Source organism: Crocodylus porosus, unplaced genomic scaffold (genome assembly GCF_001723895.1).
Source record: "Crocodylus porosus isolate Cpor-Errol unplaced genomic scaffold, CroPor_comp1, whole genome shotgun sequence".
NCBI classification, from domain to species: domain Eukaryota; kingdom Metazoa; phylum Chordata; order Crocodylia; family Crocodylidae; genus Crocodylus; species Crocodylus porosus.
Genome location: NW_017728886.1, coordinates 28,906,816 through 28,925,552, shown reverse-complemented (window position 1 = coordinate 28,925,552; position 18,737 = coordinate 28,906,816). Strand labels below are relative to the sequence as shown.

Here is an 18,737-nt window from a genome sequence, read left to right as displayed (position 1 = left end):
TTGTCAAAGTTGGCTTTCCTGAAATCAAGGACTTCCATGTTGCTGACTGACTTTCCAGCTTTATGGCGGATGGTGAAGGTGATCAGCTCATGGTCGCTGTCACCCAGCTTCCCTTCAATTGTTAGGTTATTGACTAGGTCATCCCCAGTTGCCAGTACCAGGTCAAGCAGTGCTTTACGTCTCATTGGCCCATAGACTTCTTGAGTCAGGTAGAGGTCATCCATGCACAAGAGGAAGCTTTGCGAACGCTCGGATTTTGCTGAGTGATCCTCCCATGAGATGTCCAGGTAATTTAAGTCACCCATGACAACCGTGATCCTGGAGCAAGCGGCCTCAGCCAGTTCCCAGGTGAACTCTTGGTCAAGCTCTGGACTTTGGGTAGGAGGTCTGTAGTAGACTCCCACTGTTATGTCCCCTGTGCCGTGTTCCCCACGGATTTTAACCCAGAGGGTCTCCAGCCATCCACCTTGGTCGCCAACATCAGCTTGCAGGGACATGTAGCTTTCTTTAACATAGAGAGCTGCACCCCCACCCCTTTTATCTACACGATCCCTTCTGTACAGGGTATAGCCATCTATACCTGAGGTGCAGTCATGGGTGGAGTCCCACCAGGTCTCAGTTATCCCTATGACATCATAATTATTTGCATTGAGCAGGAGGATAAGCTCCTCCTGCTTATTCCCCAAGCTTCTGGCATTTGTGTACAGGCAGGCAAGTGTCCCCTTGGGGGCCCTTGCCTTGCCCACAGATTGTACCAGGGCTGGGGCAGGGGTGGGCTCCCTTCAGTGCCTTGGCGTGCTGGCTTTGCAAGGGTTGCTCAGTGGGCCACTGCTGGTGGTAGTCCCCCTTGTTCCCCAGTGGGCTTAGTTTAAAGCCTGGTGGAGCAGGTCAGCCAGACCTGAGAAGAGCCTCCTCCCCAGGGGAGAGAGGTGGAGACCATCCCTTCCCAGTAGCTCACTGCCTCTCTCACCAAAGAGCGGGCTGTGGTTATGGAAGCCAAAGCCTTCCCGATGACACTGGCGCCACAGTCTTTGGCTAACTACATGGATCCTCGTCTCCCTCCTCAGCCCATAGCCCAAGACTGGGAGGATCAATGAGAACACCACCTGTGCCCCGCTCCCAAATCCCTGTAGCGCTTCATGACCCAGCTGGGTTTTTTGCATGTAGATTGGGCACTAACACTTGAAAAAAAGTTCTTGAGCCTAATTGCATCACGATTTCCTTACCAGACCTTTCCCTTCAAAGTTACTCTACTTCTGTCCCATTCCTCATCACGTGAAAAGCAGTATTCACAGAGAGTTCAAGAAAACAGCAGCACCAGAATTTCATACACACACACAAACACAGTACCTATTCAAAACAAAACATTTTCCTTTCAGTGAAATGACTGGGGTCTTGTTTCCTTTCTGATCATCCAATAGAAATAACATTCATGGCATTGCAAAAATACTTGCAATAAATGACTTGTGGTTCTGTTACATTATAATTCCCTCAGCAAACAACTTCCTTTAAATAATTGCATCTCAGTTGTTCTTAGTTGCCATGAATTGGTTCCTAAAAGGAAAACAAAAACTCCCTTGTAATTTCATTGATTTTAATGGATTCAGTGTCTTGCAGTGTTGAAATCTCCACATTAAATCCTAGCTCCACTGAAATCAATTAAGCTTCCATCAGCTTCAGTAGAGTGATAGGATGGGGAACAGTCTATACTTAGGATTTCCTGTTAGCCCCTTCTCAGGCATTTTGCTGAAGTCACTACTTAATGGCAATGTTTCACAAATCCTAGGAATAAATTGGACCCAATAAGTCTCTTAATGATCAAAACAACAAACAAACATGATAATATTAGTACACTAATTAGACACTAAAATATTAATGTAGGGGTCAGCAACATTTTTGGGCAGAGTGCCAAAAACACCCGCAACCCCAACTTGTAAGATGTTGGAGTGCCAGGGTGGATGGCGGGGGAGCTGTAAGGGGCCCAATCCTTGTTGTGGCATTGCAGACCCAGCCCCTTCCCCACCATCCTCCCCAAGGTGCATGTGCCAAGCAAAATGTCTTCATGTGCCACACTCTGGCACCCATGCCAGGGGTTGCCTACCACTGGTAGTGCATTTAAAAAGAAAAAGCTGAGAATTGGACTATCTTTGGATGTGTATATATATAAAGAGTGCAAAGTGGTTATATGCTGTACCCAGAACACTTTAGCACAGAAAAAACATGCCCGCAACAGATACATTGTCATTACAGCAACACATTAAGAAAAAATAACAGGTAAACCATGTTGTAGGTAGACAGGTGGGAGTGGAAAGAAGAAAAAAAATATCTGCCTTGGAGACAATTTGAAGCAGGAGCAGATGAGATCAGTGTTTGTTTACTAGTGTGTATACATCTGCACACATTTTCTATGCATCTCTCAGGAAAGCGGTTCCTTAGAAATAAAGTTAAGGAGATCCCCAAATCTATTTCCCAGCTTAGAATTACAAGAGCAGGCTTGGGAGGGCTACAGCTGTATTACTAAATTAAAAATATTCCCTACTAGACAACCACTCTGTTCAGTTTCCCTTAGTTAGTAGCACTGTTACTGATCTTGCAACAAAAACCAGAGATGATAGTAAAACATGAAAAACTGGAAATTCTAGTGAAATATTTTCATACAGCACAATGCACTTTTCCTGCTCGTTATAAAGTTCACTGAAATATAAGCATGCTTAGGTTTAAAAATGTCATGCATCGATAAAGTCCACACTTGAAACAAACAGCAGTATCAAAACAGTTTGAAAACAGGTCTGTAAGTATGCCTGGCATCCAAGTTTTAACCCTTTAATTCCTCACAACAGTATGTTTGGTTTTTCCTTTTTAGACATCTCGGGATTTGGCCTGCTTTATACAGTTTGAGAATGTTAACATTTACTATGGTACTCAGTACAGAGTGAAATACAAGGCTCCTACGGACCACTGCTTTGTCTTAAAGGTATTTACATGAAAAATCTATTTTGTAAACGTGTGTTCTAGCTGCTTTCATTTATCATCATGTTCAGTCTCATGATTCTGTGCCTGATCTTGCAAGAGACATGGTACCGCATGCTCTCAACTCTTGTTAGCTTTGACATTTTTCAGCAAGGTGCCTTTGCAATGCACTTGGCTTCAAATATAAGTAGTCCCATTAACTTGTTGAACTGGGTCCCTTTATCTGATGTTCAGCATCCTGGAGAAAGTACTAAGAGATGGCACACTTTCACAAACATGCTTTAAGTCTTGTGGCTAGGGGAGAAAAATCTGGTGCACCTGGCTCATGCATTTGTTAGCTAAACACCAGGCACTGGAGTAAATACTATGTCCCATCAGGAACTTTTCAGATGGGGAGCATTAGGATCCAATACTGCCTATTTCCCTCCTGCAGGAAATGCCCCCAGTACTCCAAGGCCACATCCACACAAGCCTAGGCATTTGGCTCCCTGGGGACAACTAGCAGCAGTGCACCTTGGCCCAGTGCTAGGGGAACAACTGTCACACACCCTCTGGCATGTAGCAAATTACCCCAGGTGGGGTAAGGGAGGCTGGGACCAGCACTGGGCTGGCCCCAACAGCCTTATCTGGGAGCCAGGGGTGGGTGTTCCAATGGGCCACTATTTGGAGCCTGGCTGGCAGCTAGAACGCAGCTCTAGATGGCCTGGCTCTGGTTTTGAGTGGCGTGCACGGCCGCCTTGTGCACTACTCTGCTTTTTTTTCCCACCATGTGTATTTTTGACCCCTGAATGTCCAGGGATCAGTCCCCCTCCACCCCCCCCCCTTGCAGCACAGAGAACACCTGAATCTGCTTTATGTGGTGCCACATGTGCCTGCGGCGCCACATACCACATGGCCACACTTGTCTGGACACAGCTCAAGGGGTGGATTTGAGCCTATGGTGAAGGGACAGAGAGCTGTGAGGTCTAGAATGTTGTAGTCTAAAATGTTAACTTGCCTTAACTGGACATGGGCTCCTAGTGATCAGGAATGGAGATTCCAGAATTGGACTGTATCTAGTGACATAGTTGTATGTGAGAAAAAAGATATGGATTCGTCTTCTACAGCTATATTTACTGTGTCTGTGAGACTAACAAGAACTGTGTGTAAGCATAATATAGAAATCCAAAGAATAGGAAGGAGCAAATATTTCTGTTGCCTTTTTTCTGGTAATAACTGCATTTACTGGACTCATACAAAAAGAAAAATCTGTCTCATTTCAAATGTTTGCCTGTTTAGTTTGCTTGTGACCAAATAGATTCAACTTATAGGAATCAGGGAGTCAGACTGACTTTCTGTAAGCAGATTTACGATTAATACTGTTCAACAGTTCAAATAATTCAGTTTTCCAAAGACACCTTAGGCAAAGTTACTTCATTTTTTTTTTTTTTTGTTAAAAAGGTATGATATGATTTCTTTAGTTTATTTCAGAATCCTAACCAATTAAGGTAAGTCTATATAACAGCCTGGAATAATTATTCTTTTAAAAAATTACACACATCTTTCATAAAAAAAAAAAAAAGACCTGTTTGACCTTCAGCTAGTTTGGGTGAGGATGTAGTAGTTCCTGGTCTCTGGGGACTGAGGGGAAAAGAAATAAAGCAGTGTTATTTTATGATTGTGTAGATGCTCCTAGTATTTGAAGGCATGGAGCTGGGGACACTTGGAACATGTATACTAGTGAGCAGCCTGTCTTTTGTTTCCTTGTGAAAGCTTCGTAGGCAGATTCTCCTGCTGAAGAAAATGTGAACCGAGTTGCCAGAGAAGAACTAACTAGCCTTAAGGGTCATCAGTTAATCTCAGCATGAGATCTCTCTCATCCTGCCATGCTTTGAGAATAAAGTCCCTAGGATAAATTATCAGAAAGGAACAGATGCAGTAGTTACAAGACACTAGCATTAACCTGTCAGGGCATGTCATAACTACACCATTAACTTGGGCAATTGGAACCATAGTCTTGGTATCCCCACAATAGAGCCCTAGTTTTGTTTCTGCACTCCCCAGTCTGGAAATGGTTCTTTGTAGTTAGTTAGCAGAGTAGCCCACGGTAAACAGCAGAGGTGCAGGAAACAACAGAGGTTCAATTTTGCTGTGTGTGGATAAACCCAAGTGAAGTGTAAACCAACTCGTTCAGGTATCAATCAGAACACAGCGGTGGCGGCATGAGTCTCAGCTTGGGTTACCACCCAAAGATTTACCCAGGGTTTTGGGTACGTTGTGCAGCTGGAACCCTGTGATACTGGCAGCTGCATTGTTATCAGTTCCCAGACCAGGTTGTTTAAGTCAGCGGAGGCACATGCTTCTGTCACATTTTGGTATTGCAATGTAGACATAACCTAAAGTCCTTTCAGATTAACCTCTTGTCTCTGCAAAACCATGTTCTGAAAGAATCATGATGCACTGTAAATGCAGCTTACCTATCATTCCTTCCACTTACTGGTTTTAGATATGCTGCAGCCCAGATCAAAGAAGAATCCACCCAAGTTGGTGTTTTTCCTCTCCTTTTGTGAACCATCAAGATGCCTCTAGTGATAGTGGAGGAAAAGGTTGCATGACTGAGATTTCTCAAGGGCTTCTGTGGTCCATTACTGTGCTTAGCACATTCAGGAGACTGCTTTCAGGATAATTTGGGAGGGGCTGAGGCTGTAGGACAGACAGCTGCTTCCTAATGCCAGCTGCTGTTAGACAAGAGACAAACCCAGCTGAGACTTGCTGAGAGGAGCACAGGTGGATAATCAGCATCTACCAGAAAGCTAAAATTATATTGAAATGCCCCTATCTAATCCCCGAGCCATAAACTGAAACTGGTATCTTTTTGGATCCCTAAGAAAGTGCAGGCTGGGGAGTGGGTTCTGGCATACCCTTAGTAGCAGAGAAAGCATCCTTAGGCATTTGGGGAACTCTAAAACTTAAGATTATTTTTCCTTATGCATTTGGTCTGTGCTAGGCTATAGCCTTCTGTAAGAGGAAGCTGAACTGCTGGAACAGGCTTTTGGTACCTGAGCCAGGAATCCCATCAGACCGCCCTTTATTTTGTACATAACAAATATATACTTAACCTATTAAAAATCAGAGCCTCAAAAGAACACAAGCCCCTTTTGGGGGCTGCCCCTGTAAGATGCAGATGTTTCCTATCTACTTAGTGAACTATACTCAACACAGTGAAAGTGCTCCACCCTTTCCCTTAACGTGTGCAAACAGATCTTTTCCCTTTAGAAAAATCGGATGTGTTGCATCCTCATATCTGACTACTGGCTCATTTAATTTTATATAAAAAGGGAGACCTTATTCAACCAAAAAACCCTGAACACCTTTAGCCACCTAGTTGTGGCTAGAGAATGCTAATATTATGGTCCAAGAAAACTGTCCTGATTTCCTGTACAAACAAAAGAAACGAGGTGAACAGCCAGCTCTGTAAGAAGGACTCTTCATCTCAACCTGCAGCCACACAAAGCCAATGTTTTTCTTTTCCTATCACCTGGCAGCTGGTGGTAGAAAGTAAAATAAGGTTCTCAGTGGAACTGCTTTCCAAACCACCTTGCTGACTGTAACGTCTGCTCAGAGGGACAAAATGAAGATAAAGCTTTTGCCTCCTGACTCTCCTCCACAAGAATAAATTACCTCTCATACCTGTAACAAAACAAATAAGTTGAGGGTGTTCTGCACAACTTAGGCTAGCACCTTTACACCACACATTGCTACAGAGTGGTGACTCTCCTATGACCCCTTTCTTCCTCCTTCAGTAAGTATCTAGGAGTGCTTTTGAGGTGGGCATGTTGTCTCAATGTCATGTCATCCCAATCCCACAACCACTGTCATTCCTTTCATGGCATTAAGTTAAAAGTCTTCCAAAGTCAAAGAGAGGCCCTCCTCCATTAGTAAGAAGGGCCCGTTCGTCACTTTGTTGGTTCATTTCTATTTTATTTCATAGAAACTTTGAATATTATTAAATATGCTGCTAGCATTTGATCTATGAGGGAGTATACTCACTAGTCTGGGAGCTGGTTGTATCACTGTAATGAATCCTTCAAAGCAGACAAATAGCAAGGTAATCTATATGCAAATTGATTGGTTTAGTCAGTCTGATGTGTCTGAGCCAAAGAATGGATTTAATTATGGTTTATTGGTGCTGGTTTTGCTTGAGTAATCTGAAGGTAATGATGCATAATGCTGAATTAATCTAGGATGAAAAGAAAGTGGTTTCCTGGGGATAAACTGAGACAAGGGCATCATCATACTCCATTTCCACAGCTGGGTACATTTTCCTTTGCAAGCTATCTAGCTAAATTTTCCTGATATCCTTTGGAGGCTGCCATGCTTCTTTCAGATGTCCAGTTTTCTAGAGACAGTTAAGGCCAAACTCCCTGCCAGAGTTGTTTGGTTTGCTAGACTGGAGTTATTCCAGCAGAGAATTTTGTCATCAGTTTGGTCACTGCTGATATGCTCCAAGCCCACACCTGCTACACTCATCAGACACTGAGGCTTGTACATAAAGCATTCAATAGGATACAATTTCAAGGACGTGAAGGTCCAAGGTAAGAGTGTTTGGTAGATAAATGACAGGAGGGAGAGGCAGAAAAGAATAGTTATCAAGGGAAACCAGACATGGATGAGAAATTTTGTGACTTCAGATGAGTATTCAGATCCATGTTCATGACTCCACCACTCGTCTGAAGATGGCAAGTGTAGAAAGATGTTATTAATTAGCACTGAACTGTTTCAGACATGCTGAAAAATGGGGTCCTGCCCTCAAGTGATTACATGTGTATGTTTTTATAGAATTGAGGCCTAAATGTACAGATGGAGGGTAGAAAAGGAGAGTGTGAGAAACAGTCTAACAAATAGTTTTTATGTGCTGTGTAAAGCCATTCTCTTTAGTTAATAATATCTGTCAATTCCTTTTTTTAAATGGCTAAACTTAAAATACTACTTCAGCCACTAGGGAAGTATAGGTCAATTGAAAACATACTTCCCTTTGAATGAGGCAGTGCAGCTTATTCATACTTTTTCAGCAAATCAGGGAGATGTTTTGGTTGCAGGAAGTTTGGATTTAGAAGCAAATACCAAACTTGGGGCTGATTTTCAAAACGTCTGCTATTTGGTTCAGGTTGAAAGCAATGGGGCTGTGAGTGAAAACTAGCCCTAAAGTAAAGAGGCACAGGAAGCTCATTCAGAGGGAGGAGGGAAGCATTACCAGCCCGGGCTCTTTGCTTGGGAAGGCAGCTGCTGGCTACTGCTACTCCTGCGGTAGCTGATGCTGGGGGAGCTCCATTGCATTCTCGTCCTACCACACTGCTGCCCCCTGCTGTGGTAAAGACCCCCGGTGGGATTCATGTGCTCCCACATAGTCAACCCTTAGGGTTGGTGCCCCACTTGCTACTCCCAGTTATGTTACTGCCAAAATAACAGAAACTGAGCACCCAGGAAACAGGCCTAAACGAACAAGCGTTTTTTAAAGTGTTGGACTAAATTGAAAGATTATGGTTTATGTAAAGCTGGCTGCTTACCTAAACCTTCTGGCTATTGTTCTGTCTCAAACACTTGGTGTTGATCCATGCATTTGGGGAAAGGAAGCCAGTGAGATGCCTGAGCAGCTTCAGTTATTTTTTTATTTTCATAAAAGAAGGTGAAATAAAGAGAGTATGTTATTAAGATAATCCCCGACTTCAAACATGCAGACTGGCTACTTTTAGTCATTTTTTTTGGCACAAGCCATAGAAACCACATCTTTCAGTTCCTTCTCTTTAGGTTTTCAGTGTGTACTGTCTTGCTTTCCTGAGGCAACAAGTTTACTTTATATCTGAGAAAGTAATCTCTGCATAAATTTGGGATTTCTACAGCTTCTTAGAAATCAGCTCTTAGTATCCAAGTGTTTCTAAATTATTTATCTGCTGTAGTGATGCTTAGGGGGGAAACCGAGCCTCAGAGCAGAGAACTAGGTTCTCACCTCATGGGTGTCCTTTGCTGTCAGCCAGATTTTCAGAGGTTTGCCTCCTGACTTCCTTTGGAGTGGTGGGTGCCCAGTGTGTCTGGAAATCAGGCCCTTAACCTGCAGGCTTTGGTTTCTCCATCTGTAAAACAGCAGTGATGCTGTCCACTCATCATTATTTAGCACCTTGAGATCTACAGAAGAAAGCTTTTAGATAAATAGTGTAGTTTTTTATGAAATGTCAGTGCACCATGTAATGATTTTGCAGGCACTATAGTATGACAGCTTTTTGTGGCCTTTAACATAGATAAAGGCTGAATTCCCTTCCTGTTTATTTAGCTGTTGCTTGTATGTTATCACTTGTCACTCAAGTCAGGCTTGCAAAAGTCAAGCCACTGCTTTTTTAGTTATTCTTTATAATTCAGTTTATTTCTAGATGTTTCAGAAAGAAAGGTAATAAACCTCTTCAGCAGAAACAGATGTTTTCACTTTGCTGTCAGATGATTGCAGTGACCTCTCCAGAGCACAATATGAACTGTGTAACAAAATAGCTTATCTGCTTTTAGACCTAGAAACATCGGCTGCAGCTTGCTCGCACTTTTGTCAGTTTGTCTCAGAACAAAGACTTGATCTAGCTATGATGTCTGCACAGGCACACCCACATGCTCACACAGAGCTTATTGCAGGGCTAGGGATCTGGGTCCATATGCTGAGCAACAGATTGTCCTAGGAATCCAAAGCAGCGGGATGGGGAAAGCCTGTTTACATGAATGGTCTATAGCTTTCCTCTGTTGATCAGGATTTTACATAGGTCAGTCCCTCCCACATTAGTCATTCTGGGTCCAGCCATTCCACATCATCTAGTAAAGCCTGTAGAATGATTCACAACCTGGGTTATCAGTGGAGGATATGAAGCTGGCATCTTTAGCTTCCACAGCACAGAACTCCACCACTTGTGCTAACACAGTAACTCTACTAACCCACTCACAGTAGCAGTCTTATATTTTGTGTGGACTGGATTACATGCTATACACACTTTCTATCAAGGGATGCTTGTCTTAAGCATCTAAAAGTCCATGGGAATCACATTTGAGCCACCATAAATGTTGGGGTTGGGGGGACACTTTGTTGGGGAGGGAATGCAGGGCTCTCAATACCAAAATCCCAGCAAGCCACAGAGGTTTGTTCATTTTTGGTGTTCAGAGTTCCAGGCTCTACCTCTGCTGACTTGCTGTGGTGGGGATATTGCACTTAAAAGATGCAAAGGCTTTGGACCCTTAGGGTGCATCTACACATGCATTTAAGCCTGACTAAATTTAATGTGCATTAAGCTAATGCACATTGTTTGGTTGGTTTTTTGGCAGATGTCAACATGTGCAGTGACTTGGGACTAAAGTTAGTACACTTCGCACTACAGTTAGTCCCAAGTCAATTCAGCCCTGCCGCGTGCCCCTGTGGCCCTGCAGTAGCTAGGCAGACCCGGTACTAAAGTTAGTGCTAAGGTCACGTGTACATGTGTGTTAATGTGCATTAACTAATTGTGACTAAATTTGATACCTGCATTTGCAAGTACCAAATTTAGTCATGATTACCCTAAGTTAATGCTCATTAAGGGCATGCACATGTAAATGGGCACCCGTAATGCACATTAACTTAGATTAATGCATCTCATATAGACGTGCCCCTAGATATAGTTTTCTAGACCTGGTCCAAAGCATATTAAAGGTGAAAGGAGCTTTCCCCCTGACCTTCAGGGGGCTCCGAGTCAGAGACCGCATTAGAGGAAATGTTACTCACAGGCAGAGAGAGCTTGTCTTTCAACAACATAGAAAACAGATAGAAACAGCTGCTACATTAAACAGATTTTTCATAAGGAATATTACTTTGTTTTTAATTGAGTGGTAATATGAATGTTAGCTGGCTAATGTTACCTGACTAAAGAAAAGCCTGTCTCTGTGAGGTGCTATGCTCCCTCACATCCTTTTGAGATCAGTGGTTATTCAGCCTCCTGATAAGTGATTTAGCCTTCATTTTGTCCTGTACTGACTGTGGCTCTGGTTTGCTGTAGTTGTTATTGAAAAGAACTGTTAGAAATTCTCTGAAGCAGGCTCAATTCAGCAACTGCAAACACTGGGCCAGTTCTTGCCTGCAGAGGGGTATGGGAAAAGTAAACAGCTTCTACCTTTGCATGCTTGCTGGGTTTAGCATCCTTGTCCTCCATGGCATGCAGAGACATGTCATCAAGCTCCGTAGCAGCTGGGATCCTGGCCAGATCCACTCAGATGGATGTGGTGTTCTTTGTGTGCAGGGGACACTGACACATTCCTGGGGCCGGGTCCTTCCTCTGAGCAGTGTGTCCCTAAGGCAGGACCGTATCTGACATGGTAACATGACTGTTTTGTGCTCCTGCCTACTCAGCCTTGATTTGCAGCCAGGGAGCAAGCTCCTCCCAGTCTGTCCCGATTATTTCAGTTAATTTTGTTTTCAAAGATCTCAAAAAAGATGCTGTTAAATGTGGTCTGTGAAAAATGAAGGGAGACTTACCAGATCATTAAGCTGCTGTTCACTTTGATGGAAACATATGGCCCTAAGAAAGTCCAGTGGAAAGGGATTTGATGCCATCTTCTGGATTGAATAGGACATTACAGATCAGAGCAGAGGCTGTCTCTTGGAGGCACATCCAGGGCTGATGCTTTCCATATGATATCAGCTCTTTGCAAAAGAGGAGCGCCTGTTCTGGGGTGTCCCGAAGACTGAGTCAGACCTCGAGTGGGCAGAGGTAGAGTCTCCCAGAACAAACAGCCAGCAATGAACCTTGATAAAAAACCCGGTGATAGCCATTAATGCCAGGAGTTGTTGGTAGTAAAAGGGCTGGGTTCAAACACCTACATATTTAAATTAAAATTTCTAAACAGTTCTGGCTTGCGACCTCAAAGAACCTGGGTATCCTTAACAGACAAAACTGCCCCTCTTACAAGCACTGAGGTTGGGACACAGAAAACTGCATTAAGGGAGAAAATACCTCAGCCAAGCACATGTTTATATGACTAGTAATTAAAACGTTCGCCCCAGTGGGAACGTGGATGATAGTTCTTTGCCTTGGTTGCCCACCTATTCCTGTGAGCCTCCAATGGGCAAAAGTCTCTCTGATACCATGCTTCCCCATCTTTCCCCTGCCATGCGCCTTTGTGGTGTTTTGTCAGAGAAGCTCCAGAGGTGTGCTCCGGCAGGTCTGGCAGGGAAAGTGCTACTGGGATTTCACGGACAAATGCTTTGTTATCATCTTATCATTGTCTCATGCTGGACTGCCTAACTCTGCTACAGCTACAGGTCCTGTGTGGGGGGCCAGAGTTCACTCATCGCTGCCATTACTATGTGGAGGGGATCCAGTCGCACACAGATTTTTGCTTTTGCATGCATGCACTTGCGCACATGTCCAGCACATGCTTCAGCCATGCAATACAAGTTCAGGTGATGATGATTCCTCACTTGAGACATATTAAGCACAGTTCTGTTGCCCTTTTGCCACAGCTAAAAGGCAACAGTATTTCATTAACCCCATACCTGAAGCTTGAATGACTATTAACACTTAAATAGACATTAGCCAGAATGACCAAGCAGGTAGCACCCACACAAATACTGTCTGCTCTTCCATCTCCCCCAATTCACCAATAGATGGCAGCAGACAGCTCCTACTCTTGACTGTTAGAGCTCCCTTGTGTTTATAGTTTTCAGCATTGTATCATGGGAGGCTAATTCCTTCAAAATCTAACAACTGAGTAGGTACAATTTTCAGGGAAGTATCAGACTGAAATTGCAGCAGATTGAGCTGTAGGGGTGCATCAGTGTCAAGCAGTGGCAGGAAGGGGTCTCTGTGCTTAACAAAGAACAGAAGAATTTGAAAGGATTTAAATATCCCTGAAAAAATATCACTTTTGATGGCATTCATCATGTATAATCCTCTAGCCACAGTGTACCACAATCTTACACCAGTATTGATGAGGAGTGCCCAGGATCAAGGAGAATAGACTGAAATTTGGAGGAACAGAACTAGACTCAGGCCCAAAGAAAGACTGAGTGTAAAGAGAAAACCTGTGTTTCAGGGGAAAGTCCTTGGTTATCCAGATTTACCGTGCTCTTTGGAAACTACTCATGTTCAATAGTCTGGATGCTTTACAGAAGGCAAACTGCAACGAGAACCATTCTTCCTCATATTAATATGTTAAAGTGTTAAGCCCCAAACTATGACATTTGTACACTTTATTGACCCGTCGATCACATTTTAGATTTCTAAAACTCTTGAATTCACAAAGCAAGCCTGTCTTGCAATGCATTAAATTTGTTATAAGAAAACACTGCTAACATTAATCTGCATGTGCTGTAATTTGTGATCTCACTGTTTTTATATGCTGTTTTCCACCACTGATTTAATCATCTCCAGGCTAATGCAATTTAGAAAGGCATTGTCCTCACTGAGATCATCACACTGGGTCTCTGCTTTTTACATTTTGCTGGCTATATATATAATTTTATAATTGCACAAATTACTCATTTCAGCATCCACAGATTCAGAAGGAGTCGCAATATATCAAGTATTTATGCTGTGATGACCAGTGGACTCTACATCAGTGGGTAACTGGAATAAGAATTGCTAAGGCAAGTAAAAAGGCATTTTCTTTATTTTTTTCCTCCGGGACCCTGTCCCAGCTCCACCCCCCCAACCCCACTAAATGGCTGTCATTAGAGCTATGCCTGTGTTACAGCTGGAGATGTGATTGGGATGTGTAGGCTTGGGAACATGCTAATTTCAGTATAGGTAGCTCAGGTACCAACAGCAGTGAAGATGGGGTGACACAGACCACCCAGGTATCCCTATAGCCATCATGTCTCCATTGCAACTGGTACCCTTGCTAGCTAGATTAAAGCTACCTTGTTGCATCTCCACAAGCTACGGTCATACTTCCCACTGCACTGTATAATCACTACATCCAGGCATTAAACAAGTGGCTTGATCTCAGCTTCAGGAAATGCCACTCTGCTTCTCGTCCATGGAGTGACACCAAAAAGTCATGGTGGAGACCTTGATGGCTAAGCTAAGGGCTTAGGCATTCAGCTATGATTCATTAAGCATGCTACAAGCTTGCTCCTTGGCATGCTTTGTCGTTCTGACTTAATGGGCTGGCAGCCTTTTCAAGTCACAGGCTGGAACAACCCAGCTCCACTTTGGTTCTGTCCAGGTGGCTTCGGTGTTGCATCAGCAGTGAGAGCAGTTTTGCATGCATCCATGCCAGAGCCAGGCACCTAGGACTACTGGCATCAGCAATGCTTTTCCTAGCACCCTAGTCCCCAACGGGAGCACAAGTGCAGCTTCCAGCTGGAGGGGAGCTATGCCAGCGCTCGGCAGCTTGGAACTGAACCCATGCTGCTGGCACTGGTTCTCTCTAACTGTCTGCTCCCTGCCTGCACCATGCAGCTTCTAGCTGGTGGTGTCCACATTGTTGTCACTTCTGCCCGCTCCCCAGCTCCTGGCTGTACCACAGGCACAGCTGAAGTTGCCTGGCCCTGAATCGGTTCCCCATTTCCTGGAAGCTGCACCTGTGCTGCATCAGGGGGTGGGGAGAAGTGGTATCAGTACAGGGGCAGGTTCTAGCTGCCCAGCTGCAGTACAGCGTCTTGATGCCCAGCCCCAGCCCCTTCTGGCTCCATGGGCTACATCCAGTGGCTCCATGGGCCAGATCTGGCCCACAGGCAATATGTTGCCAACCCCTGCCATAGCACAATAATGGTTTAGCCCTGAAATGCCTGACTTGATAGTAATAATAAAAGTGGCATGTCTGTTTCCACCCCATAAAGCTAACTCATGGGAAGTCATTGGAAACATTCCCAGTTACGCTTGGTTTTGAGCTGGGTTTCAAAGTATCCAAATCTAAGCTGAAAATATCAAGTCAGCCAGTTGTGCTCCAGTGCACCAGGCTTAGGACCTGGATTCTCTCTCAGGTGTTGTCACTGAGAGACTGTGGCTCCTCTGTCATTCCTTTTTCCATCTGTGAAATGGAGATAATGCTGCTTACTTGCCCTTGTACACCTCAAAGGTCGTTTGCACTATTCTAAAAGAGCTAAATATTATACTGAGTTTTCTGTCCTATACTTATGACAGAATCAGATAGAAATGAATGGGACTCCACTTGGGCATTGGAGCCAGTGAGGCTTGGTACAAGCAAAACTTCCCCCAGCATGTAACTAAGTTTTGGGCAGAGGGACATAATTGGCACAAATAGGTGTTTTTAATCAAAATGTGTTGAGAGGAACAGGATCAAAAAACCTGGCTCAAACCAAATGAGTGTCTGGCCAGCGAGGCATGTGTGTTCACACTCTGACTCAGGATAAAAAGTGTGATTTATTTCCCCAGTATGGCAAGACACTGTATGATAACTACGAGCGTGCAGTACAACGGGCTGGGTTGGCAGCTCGATGGACAAGCCTAGGGATTGTGGAACCAGCTGTGAGCACAGGATCATCATCAACAGGTACCATCACTGCTCACATGATCATTTTGCATCATAATTAAACTGACTAACTACTCTGCCTAGGATCTATCCTTGGAAAACTCTCCCACTAGATTCATAAAAAAATGTCCTGTTCAGGACAACAGTTGTAACCTAGGTCCTGTACAAATGAGCTTACACTTCTATGACTGCTTGCAGATGTTTAAAAAAACCCCAACATGGCACTTTATTTAAACTCCATGCACTCCTGCATCAAGCCCAGCACATACCCAGAAGGGGCAGAGCATTAGTTGGACCCAGCTGGCACGATGTTTGTAGAGATTGGGCACTTTAGTGGGGCTTATTTGGTGCTTTTATCTAATAATTGATGGAATCAGCTTTAGATAAAAGTGCCAAAAAGTGCTGCTGAAGCACCCAATCTATACAGATGCTGCAGAGCTGGGTCAAAGTAATGCACTGCTTCTTCTGGTAAAATCCAGTTTGTTTGTTTGTTTGTTTTTAACATCTGCAAGCAGCCTGAATATACAAACAAGGCCACCAAAGCAGATTTAAGTAAGCGCATACTTATGCACGTTATTTCAGTGGTATCTGACCATGGCTTCTCTCCCACTATTTGTTATCCTGACTGAAAGCGCAGACATGAGTGCTAGAATTCTCCAGCCTTCCACTCAAAAGCATCTCTTCCTCCCTAGACTCATCCTTGGAACTTCTCCTCCAAAGGGGAGATTGGGTGATGCTAATGTTATTTGGGGAGGGGTTCAATACAGCTATGAGCTATTCTGTTCTCTACTTTCTCCTCATTTTTGCATGGAGATTATTTGACTCCATCATACCATGGGGCAAGATATCTTTAGCAAACTCATTTTCACCAGAGCACAGTTACAGGATGGGGAGGATTGAGGTATTTGCTGTACTTACAGCATCTCTGTTGCCCATTTATTGTTCAGACATAACAGGGCACAGAGTCCTAAAGGCACTGGGACCTTTTTTAAGGAACTGGCTTCTCGAGTTCAGATGAAGGAGGGAGATTTGGAAAGTACAGTAAAATAATGGATGACTTCATTGGGTGTAGAGACCCATGTTAGCTGATTCTGAAACATAACCTGTCTCACTCAGCCAAGCGGCAGTTGCCTTCTAGGCTTTAAGACTGGGGAAAGTGGGATGGGAGTGCGCAGGAGAATTTTACTCGTTTTAAACTGTGACCGTATTTCAGCAGGAGCAGTGGGCATACAGGGTTTTTAAACTGTCAGTGAGAGTTGTTTGGTGCGTGCATGTACTGTCCACACAAAATATATACACAAGAGGCAAGGATTCCTTTTTAATCTTTTATTGGACCATCTGGGCGAGAAGACCAAAAGGAGGATAGTATGTGCCTGAAAGCTGTTAATACTTCTCTTAGCTGTTAATACAATTACTACAACTACCAATAAAAGATACCATAAAAAAAGCCTTGCCTCTCGCACATTTCCTGGACCATCACAGCTATAACACTTCAACCCTAACACAGCAGATATGCAACAAAAATTTGGAACAAAATCAAAATGAAAATTAATTACAGCAGTGATAAATTGCATATATTGCAAGCTCTGTCCAAGTACAGAAGCAGTACAACAAGCCAATATTTCCACTGGCTATTAATCTGAAATAACGGATCAGATTACATGGTCATATACCATGGAAAGATCTTATTAACTGATGTTTTCTCTACAGACTTAGCTGTTGAGGATTATTAGCATCCTAATATGGGCAGGTAATTGGATTTTAACACATAGTAGCTATGACAAAATATGGAGAACTACATATTTGCCAGAACTCACTTTTCCCATGGTATACAAGCTGGAATGTCTAACTACGAGCAGCTGCTAGCTGACGATTTAAAATGGAGCGGAATATTTTGTTCCAATTACATTATACAATATTGGCTGAAATGAAGAACAGCAGTCAGCAGCCCCACACAGACATAGCAGGGGTTGGGGGAGCTGTTCTTAATCAACCTCAATCACTAGTTAGAAAGGCAAGTGGAGTTTCCTTTTCTCCCATCTCATGCAAGCTATATATGTAGATCATTTTTTTGTGGCTACTGTTTATGGTGTCTGCAAACACCCTGAACTGCACAATTGGTGTTTTTGAAGATCTTTGGCACCAAACTAATCCCATGCCAACACTCATTGTTTTCATCTCTTTCTCGCTATGTTAATCTTCATATACAATGCCAGGACGTTCCAAAGTTGAAAGACACTGCTCTTCCTAGACATACTGCGTCATCCCTGGGCTCTCGCCTGGCTCTGTTGGCATCACATTTTGACCAGAACTTCTAATTAAAAGCAGTATTGTTAAGTTCCATTTCATTTTAACACAAAACATTGGAACACTTGAATGAGAGCGAACACCATGAATAAAATTGCAGAGGGAAGGAGGCCTGGATTCATATTAGCAAACCCAAAGTGAACTTTGGTTGGCTATCTTTGCGCGCAGTGTGCATGTTTGATGGATGGGTGGGACCAAGTGTCCAATACTATCCTCAAGTCTAGTGCAGTTTATAAAATAGAAAAGGACCCATTAACTGAAGACGTTGGAAGAGAGCTTCCATTTAGCTATATCCTAACTTCCTGATTATGTTTTTGTGTCAGACTGCCCTCCTCTAGACAGTGGATTTAAGTACAGTACTCCCTCCTGATCTTACCTCACACCTCAATGAGATGACACTATTTTTGAGTATGTTGTTCCTAAGCTTCTGTAGGTAGCTCTTGAGTTCTGTTCACAGTAGGACAGATAAAACACACACAGCAGGTATGTAGGACCCCTTCAATTCCCCTTCAAGGACAAATGGACAGGGTTCTTTAAGGCTAGATACCATACCCCTGAGAGCAGTATAAAGGAAGGACCCAGTAGCAAGAGAAGCAAGGGATTTGACTGGGGAGAAGAGACCCAGGGGAACTGACTGGGGTAAGCCTGGGGAACGCTGATAGAGATGTAACAGCTTGCAAGGAAAGTCAGCTTGGTGCTAAGCCTGTTCAGGATTCAGAAGCTTCCAGAGGGAGGGACTGGCCTGAGGAATTAAAAACAAGATTCGCCAGATGAGAGAAAGTCCAAACTAAGAATATGGCATGCCAGGAGGTCCAACAAAACCACGCATCCTTCAACTAGATTCTTCTCTTTAGTCACCTGCGGACTGAATAAGATTAAGATACGGCATGTGAGATAAGCAGGGAGGTGCTGGGGAGAAGGGATGGCTAGAGCGAACAGCCAGTTCGCAGGGAGCAGGTGCAAGCTGTTATACTAGGAAAGATGCT

The 18,737-nt window shown here is 43.7% G+C and overlaps 1 protein-coding gene across 4 annotated transcripts in view; it reads left to right on the top strand.

Annotated features, from left to right (window-relative positions):
• APBB1IP (amyloid beta precursor protein binding family B member 1 interacting protein) overlaps positions 1-18,737 on the top strand; it is a 98,407-nt gene that overhangs the window by 73,453 nt on the left and 6,217 nt on the right. For all 4 annotated transcript variants that reach the window (XM_019531786.1, XM_019531801.1, XM_019531792.1 and 1 more), the window contains 3 exons: positions 2,864-2,974; positions 13,496-13,594; positions 15,348-15,465. In XM_019531786.1, coding sequence (XP_019387331.1) covers positions 2,864-2,974; positions 13,496-13,594; positions 15,348-15,465 — 328 coding nt within the window. The remainder of the gene's footprint in view (positions 1-2,863; positions 2,975-13,495; positions 13,595-15,347; positions 15,466-18,737) is intronic.